The sequence below is a fragment of the Gobio gobio genome, assembly GCF_949357685.1.
Source record: "Gobio gobio genome assembly, chromosome: 14".
In the NCBI taxonomy this organism is placed as follows: Eukaryota; Metazoa; Chordata; class Actinopteri; order Cypriniformes; family Gobionidae; genus Gobio; species Gobio gobio.
Genome location: NC_137107.1, coordinates 29766569 through 29788265, shown reverse-complemented (window position 1 = coordinate 29788265; position 21697 = coordinate 29766569). Strand labels below are relative to the sequence as shown.

Sequence of the window (21697 nt, the reverse complement as noted above, 5' to 3'; positions counted from 1 at the left end):
TATCCCTTTAATGTTAATAAAACAACAGAAGACAAAGAGAAAATCACTCACTCACTCACTCCTGACTAACTTTAGTAAATTTAATAAGAATCACTGTACATATGATACAGTGAAGTTTGTTTTATTTTACATTTAAGTGTTTTATTCAATTTCTTTGTTTTATTCCCTCTTGAATAATCCTACTTGAGAAAATATATCATTATCGTGAAATAAGATTTTAGTATCGCCCACCCCTAAACATTAGCATTTGGTGATACCAGAGGCATTAAATAATTGAAATACAATAAAACAGGTTAATTTGTGTTTTTCTTGCACTTGTAATAATAAAAGTTCTACATATATATATGTCCATTCTATTGTTTGAAACCATTTTGATTGGAAACTAGTTGATCTGTTGACAAAATAAAAATGTTAAATGGCAATGGCTAGATGTAATAGTGGTATTTTTTGTTAAATTTTATATTGCCATTGGTTTAATGGGTTGAAAGGTTAAAATATTAATAGAAGATAAAAATTTACAATAGCAATTTCTAATCTTTTTTCAATTTAATTACACTCTGGACTCGGGCGGACTCGACTTGGACTCGGCCGATAAGAACTCGGACTTGAGTCCAACTCGGCCCCTTTTCGGACTTGATTGTTTAAGACTTGGACTTGACTCGAACTCGACAAAGGTGGACTCGGACCCAACACTACCCAACATGCATTGCAGCATGGCATTTTTGATTGTCACCATTGTTGAGATTCGTGTGCTGATTGTTGATGTCTGTGTGTTTCTGAATGTCATTGTAGATTAACTTTTTAGTATATTAACCATAAAGTAATTACACTTAGGGCAACAATACGGCCAGCAACGGGACTGCATGTGGCATTGCTATGAACTGGCAAACAGGAGTGGGCCACCCAGCACTACCCAGCTTTCCACGCAGCATTACATTTACATTTGCTGACACTTTTATCCAAAGCGACTTACATTGCATTCGTCAGTTCTTGCTTGATCTCCTGTGCACCCCATTTCCCCTCTGTCCACCCTGTATCTGTGTTTTTTATGTTAATAAAATAAGTTCAACAAATGTTATGCATATCTTTGTGGTTCCTTTTTAGGGAATGAAATGGCTAAATTAAATTCCATTGAAATTTAGTTTTATGCTAAGAGAAATGTGTTGAAATGACACTGTGCCTTAAAACACATCTGTCATTGAAGTGCAAATGGTATTCTGTGTCTTCTCCTCTTTGCTTGTAATGTAACGCAAGCTCTTGCCGCCGGATGGCAGTAAATAACCTTGTCAAACCAAAACACAGAACATGAGGAAGTGGGTTGCTAACATAGACAGGTTGCTAAGGAAATCAAGCCTGAAGGCGCTGTGTACACAGTGAACAATTGCTTACTGGGTTAACATTATTGCTCGCTTTACAGTCTTACCTGCATTGCTGATCAATGAATGATTGTGTAAATCGTGGTACGCGTGTTCATTTTAACTAAGTTAGTCTGCTTTGGTTATGGCGTTGTGAAACATGAAAAAAGGAGTGTAGATGGTCAGGTCGCTAATTAGCTAGCGTTAGCAGTTCTGCTAGTTTTAATTTACCCTAGTTACAAGATTGAGTTAGATATCTGTAGCAAGACAACTAAAAACGAAAAATGTTATAGCCGATTTCATTATAGATGTTTATGAAGCAAATTGTATCAATGCAAACAACAACGATACAGTATAAATTAAGCAGACATATATAAACTGACATAGTGAATATATGTTGGAGCAAAAAAGAACAATTACATCGAAAATATATGAATCTAAAAACAAATATAATAGTGGAATATGCTAATACAGTGCATGAAATTGGTATATGACAATTTGAATGGATGAATGTGATAACCAACAAACTATATAATGTAATTTCAGGACTCTTATGGCAGAATTGCATATAATTGGGCAGATCATTGGGGCCACCGGTTTCCCACAGAACAGCCTCTTCTGCAAATGGGGTGTACACACAGGTGTCTTTTTTGTATTATTGTTTACTATTTTATACTGTGTTAAAAACTGAAGTTTACACTAGCTGTGTCAAAAACACAGATCTTACTGAGAATTATTGTGTTTTCCTTACATTTTAACGGTGTAAAGATTGTTCTAATGCTTATTTGATGTGCCAAAGTTTGCATAAATATAAACTACAAAACCTTTTTTCACTTTGTGCCGTTCAGGAGGAGCATGGAGGCTTCTTTCTGGTCTGAAGGAAGGTCAAACTCAAGTGGACATGCCTCAAACAGGCGACATGGCATACTGGAGCCATCCCATTGATTTGCACTACACTACTAAGGGCCTACAAGGTATTTGCTGGACTGGCCGGTAACAATTAATTAACCGATAGTTTTTTAAATGGATTTACTGAATGAAAACTAAAATAGTGCTGAACTTTATTACCCTTAAAACACAGTACTGAACCATGAAAATGTAACATACTTTTTAAATGGAATAAAATTATTTATATTATGATTAAGTATACATATGAGTATACAGTATGTATGTATGCTTCTTATTTTGTAACATTTGATGATTATAAAATATGGCGGTCGCACACCGGGCGAGAAGTGTAGCGTTGTGTCACGGCTAGGACAACTCACAGATTCATCTCGTCACGTTAAATTCAAGTGGCGGTCCAAAACAGTTTAATTACCAAACATGCAAAAATTACTTTCAAGAATAAAAAAAAAAGTAGCATAGTTTGAAGTTACTGATTTGTAGTGGTTTTTCTGATTTGTTTGTGGTTTTTCTGATTTGTTTATGTTTCTGTCGGCCTCAGGAACATATCAATTTGTTTTTTTCATGTCACTAGCATTAAATATGTAACTTCGCTGGCTAACAAATGCATAAAAGTAACCAGCTTTGGACATAGACTAATGCAAATAGATGGTAACTATCATGACATCAAACATTTTGGTCTTTGTGTGTTTTTCTCACATTGTTTTAACTGCTTGATTTGCTATTAATGTTAGTGGCCTCTGAAGCCTCATACTGATGTTCTCAACTAATTCAGCATCTAGTCAAATGAGCTAATTACTTTATATTAATATGAAAACATGTACTGTAGTTTAGTTTGCACACTCCATTTCGTTGTCGATGTTTTAAATCCGCATCTGAAGTGTCTCGCGTGTCAAAACAAACAGCACGAGGCGTCAGTGATTCCGGCAAAAGAGGGCGCTCTCATACTGTATAATGGCAGCCACTCCAACAATGGACACAACCCAGAAAAACTATCAGTATGGATTTTTTGCCAAAACTGATCAATCGGTCGACCTCTAATTTGTATTATGTTTCAGTGTCTTAGAAAGAGTTTACAACCACTTAAACATGATTTAATATATAGGATGTGTTTTCTACCTCCAGGATGGCCAAAGCTTCACCTCCAAGTGTGGCATCAGGACTCTTTTGGGCGATGCCAGCTGTATGGTTATGGTTACATCCATGTACCATCAAGCCCAGGACAGCATCGCCTTCAATGCGCGACATGGCGGCCGCTGGGATCCTGGCAGGATCAACTTGCCGAGATGTTTGTGGGAGGAGGCCCACAGTTGCGCTCGCCAGATCTCATTTACAGTGGCGCAGACCGTTACAGACTCCATACGGTTGCCATGGGCACAGTTGAACTAGAGCTGTGCGTTATTCTACGCCACTTTGACAGATATGGTGTGGAGAGCTGAGAACGGACTGCAGACTGTCACACATTTCAGATCAGAGATATGTGGAGTGAAAAGAAGGTAAAATATTTTGTTATATTGGACAGGAGGTTCTCATATAAGGTGTGTGTGAATGTAAAGATGAATAGTTATAGTGAAATAGTGAGTGATGGATACGTTTACAGACTGATAATGTGTTTTCGGATCTCAAATAATACTTTTTTAAATTTCATTTTTCAAAACATTTTTGTACACTTTGTATGTTTGATAGAATTGTATTTTGTTTTGATGCAATTAAATTGGGCAGTTTTCAGAATCAGGTGAATCATTTTTGAATCAACCATTTTTAAATCATTCATCATCAATGCTTGGTGGGAAGGACCTTTCAAAGAAAAAAAAAAGGCTTCTCGTTCAGTTGTATGAGCATATATTTCTTAGTTCATAGTTCTTTCTGTGACAGGCATTTTGTAGCAGGCTCTGTGTTTGGTAGATAGTGAGATACAGCTCTGTCACATTTTGCTCATTTCCTGTGTGGACTTACTAACTGTTTTAGTGAGACTAAAAAAGACAAAAGAGCAAGTAAGATCACAGCATTTTTGTGTATACTGTATGTTTCATGTAACATCGAGGAAGTTTAAAACTTTACAACTCAAGGTTTTCAAAGGCTCTACTTGGTCTGTCCTCTGAATGGGCGAGGAAAAAATAAATAAAAAAACTGTTGACACCATCCTGTATGAGAAATGGAAACTTTGGCTGTTAGAAGTATTTGAATGCGTTGTTTCACGTCCTACTTGTACTGAAGTTCATCAGTTCCTCTCTAAAATCGGTTTCTTTATTTAGACCTAAAGAGAGCTGGGGGAGGGTTGTTTTTTTAACGTTGACAAGTGTTCAGTTGTCATCATTTGGTGGCTCTGCTTATTCGCTGTTAAAATCTGTCTCCTTTCTACTAAGAGTTCTCAAGTTTGAAAGTAGGAGACCCTCTGTGGGAATTGCGTCTGCTTTCTGTAAACACAAGCTGTGGAAGATTATTCAACAGATAAACTGCCGTTCTAGCATACTTTCTGTGTTGTGCGATTTAAATGTTCCCTTAACATACCCAGATAACTTATTTAAAAGGGCACTCATTAGTTTCTTACTTATCAAAAAAGATATTTATGTAAATAAAGGAATAATACTTTTGAAAAGTTTATTTAAAATCATGTATACGCACATGAGATATCAGTAGCCTCAAGGCCACGATAACTCACATCAAATTCAGCACAACACCAAATTTCCATCTGAAAGATGGTGGAGCCCCAGAGCACACCCAACTAGTATGTAATTATCATGGACCACAGTTCAGTGTAAAGTTTTCCAGAAAGTTTGCGCTGGCGAGCACCTTTGTTTTGGTCAAATTCATACCCATTTGTTCTTCGATTTTGTAAAGTATTTCAGGCTATTTATATGTTTTTACATGGAAAGGGTCGCCATCTGTGCCGCCATTTTGAGATCACCTGATCAGGTAAACTCTACTCACTTTATCCTGGTTACCCTCATTAGTATTCAACACTTTTTCTCTCGTTATTAATGGCTGACTGAGTTGCTTATTTGTGTGATGCTACCCCAGTATAAGTGCAGCCCGACTACTGTATCCTGTTCTCACAAATGTTAATAAAATTAATAATCATTGTAGTTATATGAAAATAGGAAAGTGCACACCTTAACGATAATGACATTGAGGAACAATATCGCGCGAATGGAATCACTTTTCAGAATTATCCAATTTCCAGTTGTTAAATGATAACCAATCAGAATCCACGTGATTTTTAGGAATTTCAGTATTTAGACGACTGATAACTGCAGGCAGCATGCCCTTCTGATTAAACAAAGTTATCATACGTTGGTGTGGACGCTAATATAGTTCTCTTTATAGTAATTTTTTTAGTTGATGAACAATGAAAACATTGACAGCCAATCGGAATCCATCTGACCTTTAAGAGCTTGAGCATTTAAAGTGGCAGACGTCATAACTGCATAAAATAAAGTTATTGTGTGTTGGTGTGGATGCGTATATAGTTATTGTTATAGGTATTTTATAGTTCTCTTTCTTGGTCAGAACAAGTGGGTTGTTAAGGATTCTTTCCTGAATTCTTGTTTAATTAGGTACAGAATTCCTAACATCTTGTTTCATTCTAAAGGTTTAATTCTTTGCTGAGTGGATAGGAATAACCAGCTGACTCCAGGCATGTGAATGCCATCATGCGTTGAAACACTTTGCCTCACATATTGTCTACAGTGCGGGTTAAATCTTCAGGGGAAACTAGTGTGCTGCAAAGGAAGTGTTGTGTCATTTGGTTAAACTGTGCTGCTTCCTTTTCCTCTTTTGTCATTCCTTGAGTTGAGAGCAAACTGTTCAGAACAAGAGGATGGCACACGAAAATAACTGATATAACTTTGAATCTCGAACACGTGTATTTGTTTTTTTCTGTTGAGCGGGACGCAAGAAGCCGTTGAGGTTATCAAGTGGAAACTATGTACTGTAAATGAAGCTTGGTTGCTTGTAAGGACATCTATTGCGTATGTTCATTGGACCTCTGACTTCATTGGTGAGTTTCTTTTTCCAGATCCATTGAGGCTGTTGTGCCAGCATCCATATCTTGGTGATGTTTGGTTTCTGATTCAGGCCGTTGGGTTTGAAGCGAAGACGACAACACCAGCTTATGCTGTAGCCTGTAGCAATGCTAAAGTGAGGCCAGCATTATATCCAGAAGTGCTCGAGACCCTTTAACCAGCCTGTAACCATCCATTGCCACTCTCAAAGACTGAAGATAAATTCCAGCAACGCCGACCATGAGAGCGGAGAGCTTATTACTGGTATTGCAATGCCTTTTGGGTTTTGTGCACTATAGCGAAGCATTGTCAACATGCAATCCTTTAGACCTGGAACTGATAAAGAGAAAGCGCATTGAAGCCATTCGAGGACAGATTCTCAGCAAGCTACGACTGCCTAAGGAACCAGAAGTAGATGAGGAAAAGGAGTTAGAAAACATCCCAGCAGAACTGATCTCAGTGTACAACAGCACTTTAGAGCTAAATCAGGAGCAGGCGGCAGATCCTGTACAACAGCCAATAGAAGATCCTAATGAGGAGGAATACTATGCTAAAGAGGTTCACAAGTTCACAATGAAACGAAGTGAGTGGGTCTATCCTTTCTCTATTGTCTAGCCTGTTGCTTATTGAATGATTGCAGTGCCTTTCTTAGTGTTAGAGCCTATGATGCCATGTGCCTGCCGATTTCCTCAGAGGACTGAGGGTGTGTGCAAATTATCTGACCACAAACAGGAAGGAAGGCTGCTAAGAGAATGCTAATGAAGTGACTCAGATCCTGGATCGAGTGTATCTTGGTAAATTACAGTATCACTCATCTCCAAACATCCCTTGATTTCTTATTGTCTCTTAAATCCATATTTGGACTAATATAAGACAACACTTGTTGGGGATGTTTTAGTGTTGGTTGCAAAGACGATGATAACAGCCACTCGCTTTGAGGTTTCCCATGCCTTTTACAAGCATGAAAATGAAAATATATATGCACAGTACCATTTAAATTTTTTAAATCCTGTTCTTTTCTAATCATCAAAGAATCCTGAAAAAAAAGTATTCACTTGTATTCCACAAGCAGCAAAACTGTTTTCAACATTGATAATAATAATAATAATTTTTGAGCATCAAAATCAGCCTATTAGAATGAATTATGAAGTATTATGCAATCTATTATTTACTCCTAATGATTAATGATCTATTATTGTCTCTTAAAACTAGCCTGTATATGAGTTTGTTTAAATGATTCTGATCAATTTGAGTCATCATTGAAGTATTACCTTTAGATTGAAGTATTACTAGATTTAGATTTTGTAAAATGAGAGCACGAATATATCGTTGCTGGATGACTATTTTATTGGTACATATGAAATCCTTGTCATTCTCGTAGGCCTACATATAAAACACACCCTTTGTTCTCCACTTCATTCTTTTGGTGCTCCATTCATACAATTTCTTGTAATATATATATATATATATAATATATATATATAATATATAATATATATATATAAACATACATGCTTATTTTCCATTCTTCTCTCTATCTTATCACCAGTGACAGAAAAAACACCAAAAAATCACATATTGTTCAACATCACAGATATAAAGCACAAATTGGGTTCAAACCCCATGCTCTCCCTGGCGGAGCTCCGTTTGCGCATCAAGGAACCTAAAATTCTTAATTCAGAGCAGAGATTGGAGCTGTACCAGGGCACTGGGAACAAGACGCGCTACCTGAATTCACGCTTCATTTCCAATCAAGTGAAGGGCAAGTGGGTGGCGTTTGATGTGACGTCAACCTTAAAGGACTGGCTGCAGAAGACGGGTGAGAATCAGTTTTGCTTGCCACATGCTACAGTACACTTTGTTGTATTTTAGAGCTATAAATCCCATTGAAACTATTATCTAACATCATAAAATTAACCAAGCAAAACACTTCAAAAGACCCTCTCAACTGTATCTATTAAAATACCCAATGTCTTAATAAAAATATAAAAAAGTATATATATATATATATATATATATATATATATATATATACACTCTCACCTAAAGGATTATTAGGAACACCATACTAATTCTGTGTTTGACCCCCTTTCACCTTCAGAACTGTCTTAATTCTACGTGGCATTGATTGAACAAGGTGCTGAAAGCATTCTTTAGAAATGTTGGCCCATATTGATAGAATAGCATCTTGCAGTTGATGGAGATTTGTGGGATGCACATCCAGGGCACAAAGCTCCCGTTCCACCACATCCCAAAGATGCTTTATTGGGTTGAGATCTGGTGACTGTGGGGGCCATTTTAGTACAGTGAACTCATTGTCATGTTCAAGAAAACAATTTGAAATGATTCGAGCTTTGTGACATGGTGCATTATCCTGCTGGAAGTAGCCATCAGGATGGGTACATGGTGGTCATAAAGGGATGGACATGGTCTGAAACAGTGTTGGGGGTAATGCATTACAAGTAACTTGAGTTACGTAATAATATTACTTTTTCCAAGTAACTAGTAAAGTAACGCATTACTTTTCAAATTTACAACAAAATATCTGAGTTACTTTTTCAAAAAAGTACATTTACATTTAGTCATTTAGCAGACGCTTTTATCCAAAGCAACTTACAAATGAGAGCAAAAGAAGCAACTAGAACAGTCAAGGGCAAAAGTATGCAAGTGCTGTAACAAGTCTCAGTTAATCTAGCACAACACACAGGACTTTTTTTTTTTAATTATTTTTTTTTATAATAAATTAGACAGACAGAAAATGAATAGAATGATAAGTGCTATTCTTGATTGGTCAGGTGCTGCTGGAAGAGATGTGTCTTTAGGTGTTTTTTGAAAATGGCTACAGACTCGGCCGCACGAATTGAGATAGGCAGGTTATTCCACCAGGTGGGAACGGTCCAGGAAAAGGTCCGTGAGAGCGATTTCATGCCTCTCTGGTATGGCACCACAAGGCGTCATTCACTAGCAGAACGCAAGTTCCTGGAGGGTGTGTAACGCAAGTTACTTTTTCACATTAATTTGACTGACAGCTCTCCTGCCCCCATGTTGAGAAAAATAAGTGCAGAGGCGTTGTGTGTTAACATGATGGTTATTGTAGTTCTAGACTAAATGTGAGCATTTATTTATCTCAATTGCACAATAAAGATGAAGTATTCCTCAAATATTCCTCCCGCTTTTTTCTCCTGCATCCTATTCTACCATTATCCAGAATGGCAGCACAGCAGAGCTGCGCCCTCTACTGTTCATGTGTGAATTCGCATTTTTACCTCAGCCTGGGGCTTATTATTTCAATTTTAGTATGAAGAGGTCTTTACCGTTGCACAAAAATATAACTTTTTTACAGAAACAAGCCCAGCCCAGGTGAGAAAAAGTAACGCAAAAGTAACGTAACGCATTACTTTTCTTAAAAAGTAACTAAGTAACTCAATTAGTTACTTTTTAAGGGAGTAACGCAATATTGTAATGCATTACTTTTCAAAGTAACTTTCCCCAACACTGGTCAGAAACAATGCTCAGGTAGGTCGTGGCATTTAAACGATGCCCAATTGGCACTAAGGGGCCTAAAGTGTGCCAAGAAAACATCCCCCACACCATTACACCACCACCACCACCACCAGCAGCCTGCACAGTGGTAACAAGGTTCTCCTTCTGTTTACGCCAAATTCTGACTCTACCATCTTAATGTCTCTACAGAAATTGAGACACATCAGACCAGGCAACATTTTTCCACTCTTCAACTGTCCAATTTTGGTGAGCTCGTGCAAATTGTAGCCTCTTTTTCCTATTTGTAGTGGAGATGAGTGGTACCCGGTGGGGTCTTCTGCTGTTGTAGCCCATCCGCCTCAAGGTTGTGCGTGTTGTGGCTTCACAAATGCTTTGCTGCATACCTCGGTTGTAACGAGTGGTTATTTCAGTCAAAGTTGCTCTTCTATCAATTTGAATCAGTCGGCCCATTCTCCTCTGACCTCTAGCATCAACAAGGCATTTTCGCCCACAGGACTGCTGCATACTAGATGTTTTTCCCTTTTCACACCATTCTTTGTAAACCCTAGAAATGGTTGTGCGTGAAAATCCCAGTAACTGAGCAGATTGTGAAATACTCAGACCGGCCCGTCTGGCACCAACAACCAGGCCACGCTCAAAATTGCTTAAATCACCTTTCTTTCCCATTCTGACATTCAGTTTGGAGTTCAGGAGATTGTCTTGACCAGGACCACACCCCTAAATGCCTTGAAGCAACTGCCATGTGATTGGTTGATTAGATAATTGCATTAATGAGAAATTGAACAGGTGTTCCTAATAATCCTTTAGGTGAGTGTGTATATATATATATATATATATATGTATGAGCTACAAAAATTACTGAATTACAAAATTACTAAAAATTAAAATGTGAACTGAATATAAAAATAAAAGCTAATTCAAGATATTAATAAATATTCGATTAGTAAATCAATAATCAGAAAATAACACTGCTTAAACCCAAAATTTGCAAACCTGTCACACTGTAAACCTGTAACCCTTTCTGAGGTAGTTCTTTTTGCATTTGCATTTACATTTTTATAGATTTTATCTATTTAAAGCTGCTGTCCGTAACTTTTTTTTGTGTTCAAGATTTACAAAAATTATATAATGAGTATGTACAACATGAATCCGTTTTCCAAACCGTGTTTTTGTCTTACCCTGAATCATAATGGTACCCTTATAATAAGTGTTTATAATGGGACTATTTCAGGCTTGTCTGGTAGGAACTTCTGCGGAGGAGCACAGTCCCTGCGTGACTCGCCATAGACATAAACAGAGCGAAGTAGCTCCGGCTGCAGTGTTCTTCCGCAAGACGCATTCAGTTCTGTTTATTAACAGCTAGAGCGCAAAAAGTTACAGACTGCAGCTTTAAGTTTGTTGTTGACAATGTTTATTTTTATATTACTGAAAACACTGACACTGTGGTGCATCAGTTTCTAAAGGAATGTTTATTACATGAAAATTAAATGTATGCATATTAAATTAAACTTTCTAAAATGTGATTCCTAGAACCGGAGCAAGGATTTCAGTTACAGGTGCCCTGTAACGAGGGCTTTCAATTCAGAATATCAGGTTTGTGAATTAAAATTCAAATCCTGTATGTCTTGAAGTTGATAGAACAAGCTAATATATATAAGCTATATTTGTGTATGTAGGTTTATCTGTAACACCAAGAGGGGATAAAGGCCCCTTAACAGAACATGAGCCAAGGCCCCACCTTTTGGTAATGTCACTTTCTGCTGACGGCCAAAGCCCATCAAAATCTCGCCGAAAACGGCAAACTGATGCAGTTTGTACCGAGTGAGCCTTTTATGATTCAGCATAAAGGAAAACATGACATTCCTTTTATATATAATGTTTATGTACTATATCAAAAGCCTCACAGTAATTTACCTTCATGCCTAATGCAGAAAGTCTGAGGGCTGCTGTGTGAGGAGCCTGTACATTGACTTCCGCAAAGACCTGGGCTGGAAGTGGATACATGAACCTTCTGGTTACAATGCCAACTATTGCACTGGCTCTTGCTCTTACTTCTGGACTTCAGAAAATAAGTACTCACAGGTAGGCTACCAATAAAGACTAACAGATGTTTCATTACTGGACTGTTTAGAAATGACGTTGTCCGATGTTGTTTGTCTACAGGTTCTTGCACTGTATAGGCATCATAATCCTGGTGCATCTGCTCAACCCTGCTGCGTACCTCAGGTTCTAGAGCCACTGACCATCCTTTACTATGTGGGGCGACAACATAAGGTCAGAATAGATTTTTTTTTTCACTTAGTGCTCAACAGAAATCGAATCTAATTAATACTCAATGTAACTTTTCTCAGGTAGAACAGCTGTCAAATATGATTGTGAAGAACTGCAAGTGTTGCTGAAAGTACCGTTTCCTATTGGTCCTCATGAGCAAAATCAAGAGAGGAACATCTTGAGGCCCAGTATTTTCTGAGGGGAACCATTTTATTCCTCTTTTTGTCATCTTGGCCTTTTTGTTTTACTTGACTCCACTTTATCACACGTAGATATTGTATTCATTGTTTGATATAAAGGTGCCCAAAGTGTTTAATATTATTTAGCAGGTAAATCATATTGTGATCATACAAACTTGAACTGAACAAAGTTGAAAATGATATGTCTCTCAGCTCTGTTTTCAGAAGATTCTGTACTTCCGGTCAACAATAAAGCATTGCTTTAACATTGATTTTAATAATTGTTCTGATGCCTAGGCTCAATTTATGCTTAATTATGCTGTTGGCAGCGGAACGGACGTCTGTTTTTAAATGTGCTTGCTTTTTTTGGTTGTTGTTGTTATGAATCCTTCTTAAAACACATAATACACTGCTTTAATATCATAATGTATTAGCTCCAATACTAAGCAATGTTGCTACAATTTAGTTCAAGTTTTTTTTTTTTTTTTTTTTTTAAGTCAGAGCTGTTGGTGTTATTGCTGTATAATTGTGATCACCCTTCAGTGTTTTTATGTTGAGTTGTTTTTCCCCGTCTCCACATTTGTTACAGGTGTTCAGGAAAGACAATTTCCTGCCAGCTATTTTGTTGTGGCTTCAGAGCTGGCAAGGCTTTTGTTGTTTGATTTCTATAAGGGAAGTGAATTAAAAGTGGTATGTTGTATATACGCTGGTATGTTTGTACACTGCATTTTATTTAATGATCTTACTGAACATATAATAGAATAACAGTTAAATACAATGAATGATCTCGATGTACCTGTTTGTTAGGTGAGAAAATTATAATATATATACTGTACAGTACCAAAAGTGATGCGCAGAGGGGATTTTTATTTTTAATGACCATAAAAATTTGATTAAATCATCAATATATATATATATATATTTAAATGTATATATATATTTTTTTTAGGTATTTTAAATATAAGGGATGAACAAAACACTAAACTTGGTTATGGTATTTCTCTGACAACATTATTTGGCAAAAAAGCAAGCTACAGGTTTTATTTACAGGTTATTTATATATATAAGTTGAAAGGATTTATTTTATCCATGATCCATCCATGGGGCTTCATGACAAACATTCCTGATATATAAAAAGCCGAATTCATTTAAACATGGTAATAGTATACTTTAATTAAAATTTGAATAAATATACAACCATGTGCATACAACAGGAGAGGAGAGGAAATGAATGAGTCTAGCTTGAGAATATTCTTTAGATTTGTGTCCTATGCTGCCCCCTAGTGAAACAACTGGGCTGAAGATAAATTAGTATTACTTGCACTTTTCACAAATTAATGAAAAATTAATACTGATATATTTTATTTTACATAATTTTTGTTGATAAAAGGTGTTTTGACATTCTGCGTATGAATTTTAAGCTCCAATAATTATTAGACTGGCAAGAGATTCTGTTGCAGGCTTTTCCCCTCATAAATTCAGACAATGTAAATCTATGGCTCCCTCTACTGGTTACACATCTACCATACTTCCTCAATGATTCAGAACTGTTTTAAAAGTGCTTGTCTGGCCTATCCAGTTACAGGGTGTGACAAAGTAAATACTTAAGGAAACATTTATCTAATTATTTCAAACAAAAGTAGTGAATGAAATAAGATATTATTGCTTTTGCTTAGCTTCAGTGTAGTAATATTGTGATCATGACTCAAACAAGATGTTTTCATGTTTAAGGACACTGAGAGTGGGCAGTTAATCCGCTAACAAATTTCCATCTATAAACTGGCAGATAAGTAATTCTCTGCAATGATAACTGCTTTCTGTTGGCCAATAAGGTTAAGATACTGCCAAATATTATCAGTTTAGTTTTATGGTGGCTTTGATTTCTTAAGAGCAGAGTCTGAGGCAACAAAAGCTTGCATAACATCAGTGTTGTTTTACTTCATATATGTACCCTGAGTGGTGAGGCGGGTATGATTGTGTATGAATTGTAGGGCACAAAAGCCATCTTGTATAATACAGTAAATATTTCTCTAACTAATGCTTCAATTATCCTAAAACAAGCACATGATGTCAGCAGAAATAACTTTTGAGCATGAAGAATGTGAATGCAGTAAAGGCTGACAACCAGTCATTTTAACGGTTACGTTACAATTCAAGATCACAAATTCACAAATATTTTGGCAAACTAAATATTTATTTAGCTTCATAAAATAGGAATGTATACAGAGATTTCAGTTTGTGCAGATCTGTTCTGTGGAAGAAGGATTTGAGGGCCACAATCTGTTTATCTTCTATTTATCAGTGAGATAAACAAAATGACCCCTAAAGATGCTGAACATCCGATATGGAGAACTCATAAACCATACAATTACTTTCAAGAAAACTTGTGCCAAGTACATGTTAAAGCTTTTTCAAATGTAATTTCATGTAGTAGAAGTCAAATTTTACAGTATGCCTCTCATAATGTAAACATGTCAGTATATTTTGGAAAAGTCAGTTACTTTCAGATGTAATCATGACATTATTTTTTAGATGGAATGAATTGATGGTGCCTGTTTTCTTAACTCTACCATTCCTGTACAGTCTTGTCCCACACTAGCTGTCCATGCGGCTCTTTGGCTCCTACAGGCAGCATAGCCAGATAAACAGGAGTTTCTGCTCCTTCCTCTGGACTCTTGGTAGCATTTTGTCCAGCCATATCAGTCCGCACCCATCCCGGACAGCAAGCATTCAGAAGGATACCATCCCCTGGCCTCGTCTCGCTGAGAACTCGAGCCTGGATCTTTGATAGCACAGTCACACCAATCTAAAAAATGAGAGAAAACAAATACGGTTCAGTGACAACAAATTCCTTTTCTGACAGATTTTGTCTGGGCCTGCTTATTGCTAAGATACACAACCTAGCAAATCATTAGAATGTTAGGGGCTGCATCCGAAAACTTAGGCAGCTGACTTGTTAGGCAGCTGCATTAACTTTGTCAGCCGGAATCGGGAACACTTCACATAACACCTGATGTACTCGTTGAAGAATGGCATCTACACTAATATTATTCTCTCTGTTTATCCCAAGGTTTAACTTTACAGTAGTCTGCCGGATCCAGATCAGATGGTGGACCTACGCCTAGACCATAATGACGACCACAATAAAGCCCTGAAGTGTCAGCAGAGACCGTGTCAACTAGACTCTCCCCTGTGAAGGCCTCCTTCACTTCACTTTCCCTCTTTACAGATGAAAACGTTATCAAAATGATTGGAAACGACTAAAAACGCTGTATTATGCATGCCAGACAAGTAATTTGGAGGTCATTTTGTAAAGAAAAACTACGCACCTGCGCACATGTGTATTAAAACACGCTTGCCCATGGACTAAATACGTGGTGCTTATGTGCATGTCGTCACCGTTCTTGCGGATTCACGTTTTTTGAAGTTTACACGAAGATGATAACGGTATCGTTTCAGAACTATTTCAAAGCCTCTCTCAAGGTTTGCCTTCTCTAGTCATCAACACTGTTGTCGTGCGGATGGGCGGCCGGAACGCATTGAGAGTTTCCTATTTTGGTTGAAAATGGTGTCGTGTAAGTGGCCCCAGAGTAAATAACTAATGATTTTTTACAACGGAAATGAATCAATCAAAACTTACTTTAGCTGGACAATACATTTTTTCTAGAGCTGGGGCCTGTTTCAGAAAGGAGGTTCAACCAACTCTGAGTTTAAACCTGAACTCTGAGTTGACTTACTCTGAGATGGGAAACTCTGAGTTTTGGGTTTCAGAGCAGCTGAATTGAGGTAGTTCAATCAACTCTGAGTAGACTGACTCTGAGTTAAGCTCATGCATTCCAACTATGAAAAGCCACGATCAATGGAGCTCCGAAATTACGATTCACCATGGCAACAGCACCCAACAAAAAGACTTTTACATACTTCTGGGTCAATACACAAGTTTAATTCTTAATTATTTTAATTAAGTTTAATTTTCATGGTATCCAAAAGGCAAACAAAGAATGTGGCAGCAGCTAAAAAAATAAATTAAAAAAACATAATTCAATCAGGAAAAGCTTTAAGCATAAAATGTTCATGGGTGTAGGTTTAATGACTTTACAAACATTTGACATATTAAATAAATATCATTCAGTGTCCAATGTGCAGCAGCTTTTCCCACATAGACCCTTTTCTCAGACTGTGATGACGTGTTTTAATGGTCATCAATATCGTAAATCCTGCAACGTTTTTTGTATTATTATTTTTTTATGTATGTACATTTATAACACTAATACTTTGTATTATATTACTTTTGCATCAAATTACAAAAATCAAGTTACCGCTGCTGTGAGAGTGTTTCTAATACAGCGTCTATGGGAGTGATAGTTAAAATTAACATCTTTCTCTCTTTTCACTGGAGTTATCAATCTCACTTTAATTTTTCCATCTTTTTGAAAGTTGTGAAATCACTATTGTGGAGTTTCTTTTGCTATTTGAGCAAATGGAGACACAGAAATATATATTTAATGTATTCTCTCATTCACCGCTAAAAGAGTTAACCCAACTATGACGACTTCAGCTTCGGAAACCCAGAAATGTGAAAAGGGTCTATGCTCTTTTCACATAATGAAATGTTCTCTGATCCCACCGGTTACATTTATTAATCAGGGTAATGACATTATTGACTTCTACTCAGGCCAGCCAAACACCAGCACCACTGACAGATGAAGACGAGATGGAGGAAGAATATTAACACCCAACAGGAAAAAGAATAAAGTATTTGTAGGAAATAAAGATGACTATAAAAATGTAAATAAATGTATTTAACAGCTGTGGTGGTGGTTATGCCATATATCTTGTTCTACCATCTGGCAGCATCCTTCCATTCCATACAATAATCCGTTTTCAGAAAGTGTGATGATGGGTATATGAGTGTCATAAATGCGTCCAACCACTGGAAATCCTAAAGGAAATTCGAATTATTAGGTTACTTCTAGAGGATTATCAAGTGAACGTCAGGATCCTGTATAAAAGGACATGCCATTTTTGTCAGTTTGACAGTGTCCTCATGATGAAAATATGAGCAATGAATGTTCCTGCAAAGAATGCTTTTCTTACTTTGTATTTTTGTCAAGTGGCAGAAAATGTAATTTGTTTTAAGTAAACTTTGCTTACTTTAGATTTAGATTAAATTTATAATTTTTTTTATATTTATACTTGAAATATGACCAAAATACTCAGTAAGAAAAGCATTTGTGGCGTTTTAATGAATGAATAAAGTATTTAAACACTGCTGGTGCTTTGAAAAGGGGGAGGAGAACGAAAGAAACTCTGGGTTTACCAAAGAAAACCTGCTTCTGACCAGGTTAGGTTCATAGAGTAAGTTACCCTGGTAACTGACTCTGAGTATAAGTTACCTCTCTTTCAGAAACGGGCTTGGCTTACCCTGCTTTCTCGGGTTTGACATACCTCCCATTCTGAAACAGAAAACCCAGAGTTTCCCTTATTTCAGGGTTAACCTACTCAGAGTTTTCACTTAACCTCCTTTCTGAAACGGGCCCCTGATGTACAGCCGAAACAATCTCTCTTCCATTAATTTCCTTTTATCAAAGTAAAGCTGCTTTGAAACAATCAATTTGGTAAAAAGCGCCATATATAAATGAAGGTCTTGCTGGCACTGCCTTATCAGGCAATGACTTTGCAGGCTGCGTTTGCCAAATGAAGGGACCACACAAAACTGATTTTGGACAGAATTCTGAGGCATCATAACGGTTTAATGATCAACAACAAAATAAAGGGAGTTTTGGTGATAACTTAATGAATATTTAATTACTACAATTCTAATTTCTGGTTGGTAAAAACATACATTTATACACAAACTGACCACCAGCTGCAACTTTCAGGTACCATTTGTATTTATAGCTCTGTCATGGAATGGAATGTGCAGGATTGTGGGATATCTTGGACAGCGAAGGCTTCAAAAATCAATCAGATTAAGGTATCTCAGTAGACAGGATGTGACATGATCATTGGATTCGAATGTGCCTTGTAGGCTGCCTGCAGAGGCCGTGTTTTTTCAGTGTTTTTGGATGCAGCCAGGGACAAATAAGGATGTTTGTTACCTTGCTGGTACCATAGGCAGTGTTTGGCCAGCCTTGAGTCATATGATCTCCTGTCTGTGCAGCATGAACAAACTCTCCCATCAGCAGGCACAGCTCCTCCTCTGCCAAATCTTTATTTCTGAATCTGTCCGGAGGTAAACATAAAACAAAAATATAATATATATATATATATATATATATACGGTTTGCTTTTTACCTTATGAATTATTATAAAAATTGATTCACACACTTTGACTGTAGTTCAGGACTGCACTGGTCAAGCGATTTCTTGCTAACAAAGCTGGACACACTGACCACTCGAGCATTGGGTCGAAGTATCGGAAGAAGAGCATGACACACCCACAGTGTTCCCCAGAAGTTTGTGCGCATGGTCACCTCAGCCTGTTCTCCAAATGGCTCTGTTGCTGAATCTAGAAGAAGAGAATTTTGAATAGATGTAAATGATGCAGAATGTGTGTTTTTGTAAAACATAGTAATTAAATGTGGAATGAAAAAAGCAAGGTCTAGAGAAAATATATTGAAATGTGTCATAATAATATAATATATTATAATGTGTTTGGTGTAATGCATTACTAGTAATTAATTAGTGTAATTGAATTACTTTTCCCTTGAAATAGTAGTAAGGGATGTAACCTTAATTTAAATACTGGTCAGTTCAAGAATAATTTATATTATTTATTTGAAATAATTAAAAGAGCAGTTTCAAGTCTATTCTTATATTGTTCAATGGGTCAGCATGGGATTATGCTGATAGCCTATGGGATTTATAAAGTAATTACTAGGCTAATAAGTAATGCAATACTTTTTAGAGAGAGTACTTACAATAATCTAATTACACTGTTGAAATAGCTAGTCAATTACTTTTGTATAGTAACTTGGCCAACACTGAATATATGGCCTAATAATATATATTTTTTAAATAATAATTTTTTAAAACACTTTTTGACAGAGCATTTAAGACTTGAAGATTTTCGCAGGTCTGCGTTGAAAACAGGACATTCAAAACTAACGTTTGAAGGCAAACCCCGCGTTGTTGATAAGAACATCCAGGCCGCCGTACTTTTCCTCCAGAAACTTCTTGAGTTTTAGAGCGCTTCCTTGGTCACAAATATCAAGTTGGTGGAAGATTACGTTTTTGCACCCCTCAGCTTGCAGTCCAGCAGTAGCCTCTTGTCCCAGTTTCTCATTCCGTGCAGTGAGGAGAATATCTCCTTTGAAACCTGCCTTGCAGAGCCCTTTAACAATCGCCAGTCCGATGCCCTTATTTGCCCCTGTAACTACAGCCACTTTTGTGGACATTGTGGGTTTCTGTAGCGTCTGCCGTTAAGCGAAGAAACGAAGCCACGAAAATAAAGAACCTGCACTCTGGTGTTTAATGTTGAAATGCTAGTTTCTGAAATGTTCCGCACGCAGCTCCACCTCTAAAACGGGCAAGAACAAAAGAAAGTGCTAAGTCATGCTTACTTTTGCTATCATGTTGATAACATTGATAGCTGTGTTTTATTGCCAAGGGGTAAGTTAACTTAAATGCATTATGTTATATATGTAGGCCTGTAGGTAATTTAAATTAAATTAAATGTGATAAATATTAGTTTGGCTGAGGTACACTCTCGTAACCTTTTTTGTTCGACATTTACATGAGCGCCTACATCATGAATCCATCTTCCAAACCGTGTTTTTGTCTTATCCTGAATAATCACGACGGTTCGGACTATTTAGACCAAGCTGGACCGCTGCACCTGCGTGACTCGTCATACATAAACAGTGAGAGAAGTAGCTCCGGCTAGAATGCTTCACAGACTGTGATGACGCGTTTTAACGGGGCAACGTTTTTTTGTATTTTCATTAAATATATATACATGTACATTTATAACACTAATACTTTGTATTTCATTACTTTTGCATCAAATTACAAAAAAATAAACAAGTTACCGCTGCTGTGAGGGTGTTTCTAATACAGCATCTAGTGATGGTAAAAATTAACATATTTATCTCTTTTGACTGCCGTTATCAATCTCACTCTATTTTTTCCCTCTTTTTGAAAGTTGTGAAATCATTATTGTGTCGTTTTTCTTTTTCTATTTGAGCAAATGGGCACACAAAAAATAATTAATGTATTCTCTCATTCACAGCTATAATATTTAACCCAACTATGACGACTTCCGCTCTGAGAAACCCGGAAATGTGAAAAGGGTTCTGTTGTGTAAATTCCGTGTTAGAGCGCCAAAGAGGACCCTTCCTAGTAAAATTAACTCTAAATCAAGAAACAAGCATTCAAAATAAATATTTGGCAATGAATACGTTGCAATGAAGGAACAATAATCTGTTGTTTCGTACTGTACGCAGCAGTGATTGGATGGAACACTTTTGTATTTATTTAGGCAATTTATTTTTTGAAGCCTGTCTCTGGTGGAACTTTAAGATAGGCCTAACCAATCTAGATGCAAACGAAAGAAAACTAATTTTAATGTCACAAAACATTTCAAATTCGACAGGTTTTGCTTTTATTATCTTCTTGATAGTAGGCTATATCATCAGTGAGTGTGCATGGGTCAAGAGGACGTGTAGAGAAAGCATTTAAAATCCTCCTTGTTCATTGTGATTTGTGTTCATTTGCTGCCATCTGCTGTTTAAATAAAGCAAATAATTTTGCATGTGGCACAAGATGCCACACTGTTAAAAAAAAAAAAAGTCCGTAAAAATAAGAATGTAGCCGTATAAATATTAAGGAATTCTACAGGTTTTTTTTTTCTTCTTTTTTTTTCTTTTTTACAGGTATTTTAACTGTATTTTGAATCACGCATTACATTAGGTTGTGTTAAAATCAAATAATATTCAGACAAGCAACGAAGAAAGACAATAGAAATACTACAACAAAATAAAAATATATGACCATCTTTTTTAATGATTTACCACAGTAGCCTACTTTAATTTAATTAATTGTGCATTAAATGCTTTTACAGCACCTGCTCTGTAAAAAAAAAAGTACGGGTAATTGTCTGCATGTTATTTAAATTAAATGATGTTTTATTAGGCTAAAAAGGTTCGGGAGGAACACGTTCAGATAATTGGCACAAGTGGAGATCACTCAGCTAATCAACAAAAAAGGTATATGGGTCAATGACGTGACGTCTACATTTTCTGTCCGATTGCATTTTTTCAGTTAAAAACTGGTTTAAATGCATAAAAAGATACAATATCTATGTAGTAGGCCTTAAACTCACTTAAAAAAAAATTATTTAAGTGTCAAAGTATCATGTGGTGCGACTGTCCGGCCGATGTTTTGGAAATATTGTTTAAATTACTCCAAATTTATTCACATTTATTTTCTGCAGGCCTACTATTTGGCATGATTTCCAAAGTGTTTTGTAATCCTG

At 36.7% G+C, this 21697-nt stretch overlaps 2 protein-coding genes across 7 annotated transcripts; one reads left to right on the top strand and one right to left on the bottom strand.

The window, feature by feature from the left end:
- Positions 1 to 1331: 1331 nt before the first annotated feature.
- Positions 1332 to 12919, top strand: LOC307137764 (B9 domain-containing protein 2). 6 transcript variants are annotated; one of them, XM_079835679.1, is made up of 8 exons: positions 3680 to 3757; positions 6280 to 7059; positions 7815 to 8084; positions 11300 to 11362; positions 11446 to 11590; positions 11701 to 11851; positions 11933 to 12043; positions 12121 to 12919. In XM_079835679.1, the coding sequence occupies exons 3-8, from the start codon at positions 7889 to 7891 to the stop codon at positions 12166 to 12168; spliced, it is 714 nt and encodes a 237-aa protein (XP_079691805.1). In that variant the 5' UTR covers positions 3680 to 3757; positions 6280 to 7059; positions 7815 to 7888; the 3' UTR covers positions 12169 to 12919. The 6 variants fall into 6 exon arrangements, 5 of the variants coding, with proteins under 5 accessions (XP_079691806.1, XP_079691805.1, XP_079691803.1 ...); XM_079835677.1 differs by having other exon boundaries at positions 3728 to 3757; positions 6280 to 6848; XM_079835676.1 differs by lacking the exon at positions 3680 to 3757 and adding an exon at positions 6028 to 6261 and having other exon boundaries at positions 6339 to 6848.
- A 451-nt stretch (positions 12920 to 13370) lies between these two features.
- Positions 13371 to 20091, bottom strand: cbr1l (carbonyl reductase 1-like). The gene is made up of 4 exons (XM_079835124.1): positions 19331 to 20091; positions 18550 to 18730; positions 18321 to 18444; positions 13371 to 15025 (listed from the first exon to the last, which is right to left on the bottom strand). The coding sequence occupies exons 1-4, from the start codon at positions 19617 to 19619 to the stop codon at positions 14786 to 14788; spliced, it is 834 nt and encodes a 277-aa protein (XP_079691250.1). The 5' UTR covers positions 19620 to 20091; the 3' UTR covers positions 13371 to 14785.
- Positions 20092 to 21697: the final 1606 nt, after the last annotated feature.

What these genes read in the sequence shown, in the direction of transcription:
- LOC307137764 (XM_079835677.1), top strand. Translation starts at nt 6,506, where the DNA reads ATGAGAGCGGAGAGCTTATTACTGGTATTGCAATGCCTTTTGGGTTTT. An exon ending in CAAGTTCACAATGAAACGAA is followed by an intron (nt 6,849 to 7,814) that starts GTGAGTGGGTCT and finishes TCTTATCACCAG; the next exon opens with TGACAGAAAAAACACCAAAA. An exon ending in ACTGATGCAGTTTGTACCGA is followed by an intron (nt 11,591 to 11,700) that starts GTGAGCCTTTTA and finishes TGCCTAATGCAG; the next exon opens with AAAGTCTGAGGGCTGCTGTG.
- cbr1l (XM_079835124.1), bottom strand. Translation starts at nt 19,619, where the DNA reads ATGTCCACAAAAGTGGCTGTAGTTACAGGGGCAAATAAGGGCATCGGA. An exon ending in AGTCCTGAACTACAGTCAAA is followed by an intron (nt 18,445 to 18,549) that starts GTGTGTGAATCA and finishes ACCTCCGGACAG; the next exon opens with ATTCAGAAATAAAGATTTGG. An exon ending in CTGCCTATGGTACCAGCAAG is followed by an intron (nt 15,026 to 18,320) that starts GTAACAAACATC and finishes CTCATTTTTTAG; the next exon opens with ATTGGTGTGACTGTGCTATC.